At 41.9% G+C, this 11,177-nt stretch overlaps 1 protein-coding gene across 2 annotated transcripts in view; it reads right to left on the bottom strand.

Annotated features, from left to right (window-relative positions):
• Positions 1 to 1,075: 1,075 nt before the first annotated feature.
• RTN1 (reticulon 1) overlaps positions 1,076 to 11,177 on the bottom strand; it is a 215,451-nt gene continuing 205,349 nt past the window's right edge. For both annotated transcript variants that reach the window (XM_028098193.1, XM_028098197.2), the window contains 6 exons: positions 9,267 to 9,474; positions 6,618 to 6,756; positions 5,118 to 5,187; positions 4,547 to 4,593; positions 4,403 to 4,461; positions 1,076 to 1,118 (listed from right to left, as the gene is read on the bottom strand). In XM_028098193.1, coding sequence (XP_027953994.1) covers positions 1,076 to 1,118; positions 4,403 to 4,461; positions 4,547 to 4,593; positions 5,118 to 5,187; positions 6,618 to 6,756; positions 9,267 to 9,474 — 566 coding nt within the window. The remainder of the gene's footprint in view (positions 1,119 to 4,402; positions 4,462 to 4,546; positions 4,594 to 5,117; positions 5,188 to 6,617; positions 6,757 to 9,266; positions 9,475 to 11,177) is intronic.

The raw sequence follows: 11,177 nt of genomic DNA, 5'->3' as shown, positions 1-11,177 counted from the left end.
TAAAAAAATAAATAAAATAAAATATAAAAAAATTTAAAAAGAAGTTTATGGAAGGATTTATATCACTTTCAAGTTTTTAAGAAACTACCTAAAATATCTACATCAACGCCAGTTTTACTACTTTTCAGTGACTTCCATCAATAACCCAAAGGAGCATATACCAAGTTGGGACGGCACCCTCTGGTCCTGGAGACAGGAACAAAGTGAGCTCTTGGTCTCAGGCTTCCTAGCCTGTCCTCGGAAGACTGTCTCTTAGAAATTTTGCATTTTCTGGCCATCCCACAAGAAGAGAGGGAGAAGGTTTTACATTTAGTAACATTTATTTATGCATTCAGTATCAAGTACATAAGTGCAAATATCCAGAGTCCATAATTAGGTCCATCAGGAACTACAGAGAAAGTAATACAAATTGTAATAAAGTTAACATGCTGGTACTTTTTACCATACATGTAAATCAGCCTGTCAGTCCCACACAACAAAAGTACTGCATGGTTTTTTTTGGGGGGGGAGGGGTTATTCATTTATTTAATTATTTTAAGTTATACAAAACTGATTACCAGAAGTACGGTCGACTGTTTTTATTTTTATGTTGTGTGTTGGAAAAACACTAAAACATCAGTCTACAATTCTATATATTGTTATTAAAGATGAATCCAACCAGCAACCCAAGGACATGTAAGCGGTTTCCACTACTGCATCGGGGCACTCGGCAGGAAAGGCCTAGTCACGGGGGACATTAGAAGCTACAAAAGCATTGCAGAGAGGAGGAAGAGAACACCGAAGAAGAAAAAATAAGTTGGGCTCTCACCATCATGCACTTTTTTTTTTTAGCAACACAAAATTAAAACCACATCTAATACACTTTTCTCTATACTTTAGTGCTTGACACAAGTGACTCAAATATCCTAAGAGTACAGCTGTTTTCTAGGAATAGCCTAAAAACAGCTGTTGAAAGTTTGTCTCTAAGATGATGGTAGTGGGGGGAGAAACAATCAATTTGCAGTAACATGTAAGAACAGAGCTGTTACCACTCCAGACATTCTGGTTCGTGTCCAGTCCCCGGGGGGATATCGATTTACTCAGCATGCCTTTTAGCGCCTGGGATTTTAGCCTGAATCCTGAAAAAAGATAATATCAAAAAACGGTAAGTCACAAGTGTCATTAAGGAAATCATTCTGTGACTTCAGTGTGTGTTGTTGCTTTAACTGGCTAGCTGACCAAATAGTTTAATATTCCAAAAGATACAACAGCAAAGTAGGAGTGTCTACGAACACATTTCTAGGCAGCAATAGAGACCCATTTCCGTGCGTCAAACTGAGACCCAGAAATGACTGGGACAGGCTCCATCTATCTACTCTGCATAGAGAAGGCAGTGGTACTGAGCTCTTCCTGTCCTGGTCTAGGACTGTCCTCTACATTCCTCTTCAACCGATCTCTAGGCAGTAATAGCAGGATGATGAGGATGATGATGATGATGCCTAGTATTTACTGAGAGTGTCTTATGTCCAAGTCAGAGTACTTGACAGACATTATCTCATTTACTCCCCAACAACCTTAAGAGTTAAGTATTAGCATTCCCAGTGTACAGATAAGGAAACAGGTTCCCAGAGTCAAATAACATTTATGATGAACTCATATAGGTGAAAATGCCAGAAATGCACTCAAACTAGCCTGATTCCAAAGATCATGTTCTTAAGTGTTTCACTAAAATGATGTGAGTTCCCGTGCTGGGAATTACTCTAACATGGAGTCAGAATTTCAGAGGCGAAGGAGGCTTTAGAGATAAGATTCCACCAAGAAATTTCCTTCAAAATTTAGTGTCAGGCAAAACAGGTTCTCTTGAAGAACTTCTGTTTCCTCCTTTCTGATAATGAGACCTGTGTAACCTAGCTAGTTTCTCTTTTTGCTCTAGCTACTGAGAAGCTCAGAGCCAAATCTGAATAAAGCTCAATTACAGAAACCATGGTAGTTCTCATGGATAATGTTTTCTTTCTTTTCCTTTTCACAGTCCTGATTGCCAATTTTAATTTAACAATTGCATTGTACATGTATGTTCATACACTGTGTGTTCGTTGTCTTCTCTCCTTTCTCTCCATTTTAACGGGCCTAGACCCTTATCACTTTCTGTGAATTATGATCACCTCCTAGCCAATCTGATTGCCACGTCTCCACTCCCCAGTTCAACTCTCCTCCCATTAGATTGTCATCATGATCTGTGCAAAACACAGCTCTGATTACATCACCCTGGCATAAAAACAGTAGGTGCTGGCCATTTCCTGTTGGGGCAGAGTCACTCCTTAGAGCATTTGACACTTGACCTCAGCCTCTTTTTCTAGACTCTTTCCAGTTGATCTTTCTACTCATTTAAGCTTTAGACACAATGGTTGACTCACTGTTTCCTACATGACCTACACTTTCTTTCTTCTTCCTGCAGTGTCTTTCCCCTCATCACCCACCTGGTGAATGTTCAGCCCTCCTTCAGGGTTGCTATAGACGGAATGTTTGTGTCCTCCCGTCCCAAATTCATACGTTGAAACTTAACCCCCAATGTTTTGGTATTAGGAAGTGAGGCCTTTCGGAGGTGATGAGGTCATGAGGGTGGAGCCTTCATGAATAGGATTAATGTCCAGTAAAAGAGACCCCAGAGAGCTCCCTTCCACTTCTACCACGTGAGGACACAGCGAGAAGTCTGTAAGCTGGAAGAGGGTCCTGGCCAGAGCCTGACCATGTGGGCACTCTGATCTTGGACCTCCAGGGTCCAGAACTGTGAGAAATAAATTGGTGTTGCTTATAAGCCACCCAGTCTATGGTACTGTGTTATAGGGGCTGAGCTCAGTAAGACAAAGGCTTTCATTTTAGTGAGGATTTAGTGTCATTTCCATTATCCCCTCAGGCAGGAACAGTTATTTCCTTACCTCCCTGACATTCCCATTTTATACAACTCCACTGCAGTTCTTCTATCGGCTTATACTTATTTCTTTACAGTTTTGTCCGCACCGAGAGGCTGAGAGCTGCACTAGGGTGGGGGTCATCCCATTCATCTTTATACCCTCTGGGCCTGTTACATGCAGGACCTGGGACATCACAGGTATGGCTCTTTTTGGAACCAACTGATCAATCAATGAAATAAAAAATTAATAGATATGATTTGTTCAAGATCCCCAAATGAAGTATTGGACAACTTAGGACTAGAATTTTTATCTTCTAGTTTCTAAGCTCCTATTCTGGTGTTTTGCTGTGCTCTTGTTCTGGTGTTGCTCTAGTTCCCCCCAAAACACAGCTCTAATTGCCAAAAAGTCACCTGGGGAGTTCATTAAAGTATAGTTTCCAGGTCCCCAATGCTAGAAATTCTAATTCTATAGGTCTGTTTTAGGAATCTGCGAACTGGGGTCTTTACCAGTTTCCCCCGGTTCTGGCACCACCAACTTTCATACTAACCATGCTGCCGTTTCTTAATACAAAATAACCAATACTTGAGCTTCAATTTGTTGATTTTCATTAGGTCTTAGTTGCATTTGGGTTCAAGGTGATAATTTCAGGCATTTTTAAATGTGCTGTAGATCTGATCTAGATCCAAGTTCACCATGAATTTAAGAGGAAGAATATGAAGAGTACACAGTAAAAACCAAAAACCTTTATATACTTTAGGAGAGAACCATAACTGATGATATGCAAATCAAATACCAGAAGAACTTTAAAGTGGTTGTTTTGTTTTTGTTTTGTTTTACACATCTTTGGCTGTCTAAAATACTTCCTTCTAATTCTGACCACCGCTCAGGTCCAGCCACGTGATTCTAAGATTATGAGAGGGAGTTTGTGTCAACAAGTCTAGCCCTTTCATGGCATGTATTTCCAGTGGGAGCCTAGGTCAGCTTTTGATGAAAATAAAATTGTTAATAAAATAACATAAAAACTATCATTTTAGATGGATTTACAAACACTAATTACAAGCACTAATTTAATTTAGATTTACAATTTAATACAATTTACTAATTTAATTTAGATTTACAAACACTAATTTAAGTGTTATGGAAAACTAAGATTAATGTCCACGTTAGCTGTGGCTTCTTACAACTGGAATTTTTATCTTTCCTTCAACCCATCTTGTTCTTGGACATGAGTCAGTTCCCAGATAGAACTTAACGTCATTCACTCATTAAAACTCATTCATCATGATACCTAAAGTAAACCACTGACAGCTTTATTTAATTGAGAGTTTTAAAATGTATACTTATTTTCTGAAGTAATATGATTGGGAAAGATGTGGAATACATGACTCAAATAAGTGAATGATCATAAATCAATTTCCTATTTTATTATCCCTTTATTACCTCTCTCTAATCCCCACAAACACCTGCCTAAGGCAGTCTCTCCTTTTTAGGAATTGCTCGATGTAACTTACTTTGCCACAACAGCATTTATGTGAGTCCTCACAAGTCCCAGATATTGGTCAATCTGTGCCTACAAAGAGGAAGAAATCATGAGCACATCCAAAGGTCACAAGGTCAAAATTTAAGGTGAATATCTGACATCATGAAGGACTTACCTGGTGCTTAACATACACTACAGGTAGAGTAAACATTGAAACCACAGCTGGGATGAAAAACAAATACAGTATTAAAATTCTGAGAGTTATCAGTGAGAATAAGCTTTTAGATACATTTTTATATAATTATGTGATCTTATAGCATTATTTTATAGCAGCTAGCACTTTAGCTAAAAGACGGAAGGGCGGTCCATAAGGAAAATAAAGGGATGGTGAGCCTTTTACAGATATTAAGCCATTATTCCTGGAATGAGGGTGGACTGAACCCTCCCATGATAAAAATGAATTTCTGTCCATAACTGCCTGTTGCAAACAGATATTGACTGGAAACCAAATAAACCTAGTTGTGCTTGAAGAGGGAAAAAAAAAATACTTCAGACTAAGGAATTCATTATTAATGTGTGATATATATTATACTCTCCAACTGAACTATGACGGTCAGAGAAATGCCCTGTACTATGTGGCGTCTGTTCCTAGGAACCTATGACAACACACTCAGAGGTAAGAGCCTAGGAAGCTCCATGCTGACAGAACGTGTGAAAGAAGACATAACATGCTCATCTGTCCTTACCCATGAGCAGCAGGGTGAGCCCGTTGAAGAGAGCGCCAACGTAAGTCAGGAGCCACATCAGAACTGCAAACTGAAGAACAAAATGATTATCAGAGCTTCTAAAACCATTCGTGACAGATGAGAGTCTTATTTCATTGACTTTTTTTAGATTAAAATTGGGGGGAAAATACACCATGGTTTCAGTAGGAAATGTAAGCATTAAATTCTCATCACAGAATTACTGAAAGAGGATCCAGTCTTCACTCCTCTCAGAACCCTTTGGATCTCTTTGTTAGAAGATTTGAAGGACTCAATGAAATAATAAGATGGGGGTCAGCAAACTATTGGCCCTTGGCCTGTTTTTTTCGGGCCCGTGAGTTAAGAATGAATTTTATATTTTTAAATGGCTGAATAAAATCAAAGCAAGAAATAACATTATGTGATATGTAAAAATGATATGAAATGCAATTTTCAGTGTTGATAAATAAAGTTTTATTGGCACACAGCCGCAGTCATTCATTTATGCATAGTGTTTGGCTGCTTTCCTGCTATGATGGCAAAGCTGAGTAGCTGGGACAGAGATTCAGGCATGCAAAGCCTGAAGTATTTACTATACGGCCCTTTACAAATAAGGATTGCTGACCTCTGCTCTAGCCCATTCTTTTTACATTACATCACTTGAAAAGCCCTAGGGTAAGTAATTACAATCTCCCTGGTATCTCTCTCTAGTCATTACTTGGAAAGATGTTCTTCCAGGAAAGCATCTTCAGGGGCCAGGCCACGTTACTCACTTTTCCTTCTGCCCTTCCTTCAAAAGTCGCTGGGCAGCCCCTGCTACAAGACCCCTCCCAGCGTGTACAAAGCGTTCTGGGAGCATGGGAAACCCATAACAACCTCGCTCGGGCCCGGCTGGCTCATGATTTGCTGACTTCAGGTTTCTACATATACCGCAGGGTAGGAAAAGCAGTGTGTTCGAAGAATCCTGGAAGTTCAGTGAGAGTGCCAGGAGTAACACTAGGTGTCTGAGGTCCTCTGCTTCAGACGCTCCGTCTCACAGCCCACACTACGTAAGGACTCTCACACGTCTCACCATTAGCAGAGTCCAGAGTTTCTTTCAATGAAAAAAGCACAGAAGTTTTTCACATTCCCCAAACTAGTTTTTTTTTAATTAATTTTAGGAAATTGGCTGAGGAATTGAAAATGGTAAGGACGGACCACCTGGTGTGTTGTAAAAAGTACAGAATTAGAAGCTGTGTGGCCCTCGGTTTGATCCCGGCTCTGCCAGTGACTCACTGGGCAACCTCAGGCAAGTGTCTTAGGCTCTCTGCGCCACAGTTTTGGCATCTCTAAGATGAGGGGATTGGACTGGATGAGCTCCACGGGACTGTAGAGCTGGAGGTTTTCTCACTCTAGAATGCAATTAGCACTTGCTTCTTATTCTCTAGTCTGTGGTGGTTTACAGTATACCTTTAGGGAGAAAGAAACTTAAGACCGCCAACTGAATGGCATAAGCAACCGTACTTTTAGGGAATCCACCAGGTCCTGGACAAGGAAGAGCCTCCTCAGTTCTTTAAGCGTGTTGTTCACATAGAATTGCAGGCAGTCTGTGTACTTCTGGATCTGCTCCTGGGAAAGGGTGATCTCGAGCTCCAAGTAGGTCCTGTCAAGAAGCCATCCCCACAGAGAGCTCCATCAGAGGTAATCTCCAAACAACTGAGTTTTCCTTCTCCCACTCTGAACACAGCCGGGTCACCTCTGGGGGCTGCAGGGCACCCCACACACCCACCACCAGCGCCCGGGGGAACCTGGGAATCATGGCTGTTAGTGGTGCGCTCTATTTCTATGTCCCTGAGACAGCAGGACAGTAGTAGCTGATAATTCAGAGCAACTGGCTGGAAGCAGAGAAATGTCAGCCCCAAATCAGCTCATTTGCTGAATTCTCCAGACATCCCTGGCCCACTAGGTAGCTGTGAAAGTCCTCATTTCTTCTTGGCTGAATGGAGAGGGATTATCTTTTTAAATAATTGAGGTATCTGAAAATCCTAGCTGCCAATTATTGTTCATTATCAAAACTTTAATATTCCATATTTAAATTTTGGAAAATACTTCCAGGTTTTAGGTAGAGAGCTCTGAAAACTCAAGTGACCTGGGCTATATTCAAAAGCTCACTGTTTCTACTAAGAGCAATATTTTTAGTGACCGCATTTTTCAATTTTTCAAACGATGACATGTGATTATGGTTAGATAAACCAGGCTCCTCAAATAGTCCATCCTCCTGTTTGGCCATGCTCCCTACAGAGGGTCCATCTTCCCTTCCTTCTGCCCTCCCCCAATTCTAAGACAGCACCACATTACCTACCTAGAAGATATTTCTAGAGTTCTTACAGTGGTTACCTAACTCTGTAAATTGAGATGAAAAAAAAAGTAAAGTAGCATTTTGGTTTGAATTTTAGAGAGTCTACACTGAAATCTTATGGCTTTCATACTCTTTAGGAAAAAAACAGAAAAATGCTGATTTGTCTAGATAGTAAGTTTTGAGCCAAAATGTACTCTGAGTCAGATAATTCTTTTTACTGATAAAAATAACTCAACCAAAGGAAAGTTTTTTATTGTGTCTCCTAAAGGAAGATAAAGTAGTTGAGCTAATTGAACGTGATGGTCTTGGGGGCCAAGAATGTGAAAGAAACTAGCCTTCCTTGGATGGCGGAGGGCAGAGGCTGGGGCAGAGGAAGACTCTGAAGATGGGAACCCTGGTCACTGGCTGGGACCACTGAAGGAGGCATGACCTAACCCTGGTATGAAGACTCTCCACTTCGCTTCTCTCACCTTCCCGGGTGGGAACTTGGATAGCCAAGTTTATAGCCCAGAACACCCGTTAACTCTGCATTAGAAGAAGGCCCAATACATCTCAAGGGCAAGAATGCTTAGACTGTAACTGTTTAACACCGAGGCCAGGAACCAGAGGCTGGGAAGGGAGGTCTGATACGCAGCTTTTTCCCTTTCTGTCAGTAAGTCCCTGTGACACAGGCATCTTTCCCCCTTTTAAGAGGCTGGGGTCCTAAGGCCTTCATTCTGCTGACCGGTGAGGGTGAGCCAGGGAGGATTCAGAGGCCTCCTGGTAATTGACTGACTCTGGCCTAGAACCATCTGCCGCAGCATCTGCAAGTCTCAGAACTGTCCCTCCGTTCCAGGAGCGGAAACCACCCGTAGTGCAGCCCGCACTCTGGGGCCAGCACCAGGGGGACAGGTGGACCTGCCAGTCAGTGAGTGCTGCAATGCCCCGGGCTCCCAAGCCAGAGTCGGGACATAACTTGGGGTGGAGTGGGTGCCGTGCAGCTGACAGCTCTGCCCCATTTCATTCGTCCTTTTATTATATTGCCTTAAAAAAAAAAATCCTCCCTTGCAACTGATGAATCACTAAACTCCACCTCTGAAACTAATAATACACTCTATGTTAATTAATTGAATTTAAATAAAATGAAAAAAAAACCAAAACAAAATTCCTCCTTTTCAATGTTCATTCCAGTCAGATTTCCCCAGTATAAAAATTTAGAGAAGCGTACATTATAAGACTGTTCATGAACCTTGCACCCCTCAGAAAGTTGGCCCTGTGGTATTAAGCTTCCAGAGTATATATATATAAATATAAAAATCCAAACACCCTAGTCCTGACTCTACGCTGGTTACTGGCCATGTAACTTTGGGCAAGTCACTTTGCTTCTTAGAATCTGTTTTCCCACCTGTAAAGAGAGATTACACTGCCCTGCCTTCTTCACAGGGTTGGGAGGATTTACTGTTGACCACTCCTTAAATTATAAAACACTGTACCCATATAATGGATTATGATTGCTATTAGTAATAATTAAGTATAAAAATATTAATATCATATGTAAACTTATGTTAAATACGTATATTAATTCATTTGTGGTCATGAAAATAGAAAAACTCAATACAGCAAAAAGTGTCACAATAGGGATAACCGAGGGCGTTTTGGAAATTCACCAGAAATATTAGCTATTAAAAGTCAGGGCATTCAAGGGACTCTGAGACTCTGAGAGGTCTGTCGGTTCCCAGTAATGCATCACCCAAACGCCCAGGAGCTGAAACAGAGTCAGGGGGCAGGGGTCCCGTGAGAGGCTGGGCAAGGGCTGGTCCGGCAGGGACACTCACTTGAAAGGGTGGCCCTCGTCGGTTTTCTGCACAGCTTGTAAGACAGACTTGTAGATGCGGAAACTGATGGTGGCGGAGAGCGCGGCAAGGGCCAAGTAGGCCACGACACTCACGACGCTGAACTGGGTCAGGGAGAAGAGCAACAGCAGAAAGCTCCCGAACACGATCCCGGTCTGCTTGATGTCCCGCCAGTACAGCAGGTCAATAGCTGTGGAGAGGAGACAACCCCCCCCCCCAGCCCACAGACACACTTAATGCCCGCAGTGCCACTGGGGGGCTGCCGTGGGGCTCATTCCACAAAGCTGTGGTCGCTGCACGTCCTCACCTGGCCTTTGGGTTCTCAAACACAAGTGAGTAGACACAGGGCTTTCGCCAGAGCACTCACTGTCATTGTATTTGTCTTCGCAGGACTCTTTTCCATCCCTGAGGATGGTTCATAAATTCACAGAGAAAAAAAGGCTGTTGAATCTCCCACGACCGTACCTCTATGAGTGTGTCTCACTGGGCTACACCATCTGTGACTTTGAAACAAAACGGAAAGTACAGAGGACTCGGAGCACCTGTTCTGTTCCTGTGGATGGCACTGACTGAGTGCATCTTGGTGCCCTGCTGGCAAATTTCATGCCTCAGTGGTGGCCTAGAGGTGTGTATCTCAGTCCATACACATGTCCCTGCTGCTGAGAAGGGGCAGCAATGATGGAAACAGAGGTTCTGGAGAAGTGGTACTTTCGGAAGCATGGCAGTGGGTTCAGAGACCCAGCCAATGCCAAAGGTTTTAAAAACACGGCCCTCCTCCAAAACAAGCAACACTGAAAAGTTAGTAGCTGTCTCACGAGTCCCTGGAGCTGACATTTGGATTAAACCATTTTGTACAGCATAATCTATTCGCTCACCTTTTGTGACTTAAAAATCTGGAATACAGCTTTAAAATCTGCAGCACATTTCTCATTTAGTTATCTTCCTCTTCACTTAGAAACAAAAAAAATTAAGTTCAAAAGAACAAAGCCATGGTGCTTCAAATATGATACATAATGTAAGTATTTTCAATATTCTAGTCACCAGATTATGAAAAAGGCATAGAAGCCTTGCTGAAGAATGTATGCCAATTTATTCTCCAATTAGGCAAGTCACAAATGTTTTTTTGAATTAAGATATAATTGACATCTAACATGGTACAAGTCTAAGGTGTATGACATGTTGATTGGATATATTTATATATTGTAATATGACTGCTACCAGAGCACTAAACTAACACCTCTGTCATAGCACATAACTATCATTTCTTTTGTGGTGAGAACATTTAGGATCAAGTCTCTTAGCAACTTTGAAGTTTATAATATAGTATTGTTAGTCATAATCACTATGCTGTACATTAGGTCTCCAGAATTTATTTACCTTCTAGTTGTAAGTTCATACCCTTTGACCAACAACATCTCCCCAGATACCCCCCCCCGCCCCCCGCCATCTAAGCCTGGTAACCACCATTCTCCTGTTTCTATGAATTCAGCTATTTTAGATTCCACATATAAACGAGATCATACCCATATTTGTTTTTCTCTTTTTTTCGCTTAGTAATGACCTCAAGGTCATCCAACCATGTTGTTGCAACAAATGGTCTTTATAGAATGTTACATCGACAAGTTTTCAGAAAAAGAAGACACAAAATTCCCGTCTTGCAACCGAATGAAAATGGCAGCTGCTTACGCCGCCAGCTTCCTGTGCAGGGCACGGAGACGCAGCTGGTTTACAGAATTGGATACCAGTCATTTGCTCAAGGAGAATGAAGGTAACCAGGTTGAAGATAGCAGGGGACTGCTCCCGTCATACTCAGGTATGTAACTAACTGAAGGAGCAGTATCGAAAAGGTCACATAGCCCGTGACAACCCTCTGATGCTGTAGAGGGGAGATAA

The sequence above is a fragment of the Eumetopias jubatus genome, unplaced genomic scaffold, assembly GCF_037043125.1.
Source record: "Eumetopias jubatus isolate StellerSeaLion01/CBP00866 unplaced genomic scaffold, mEumJub1_p1.0 scaffold_7, whole genome shotgun sequence".
Lineage (NCBI taxonomy): Eukaryota > Metazoa > Chordata > Mammalia > Carnivora > Otariidae > Eumetopias > Eumetopias jubatus.
The sequence above is the reverse complement of the archived record's forward strand: the minus strand, read 5'-3'. Positions and strand labels throughout refer to the sequence as shown.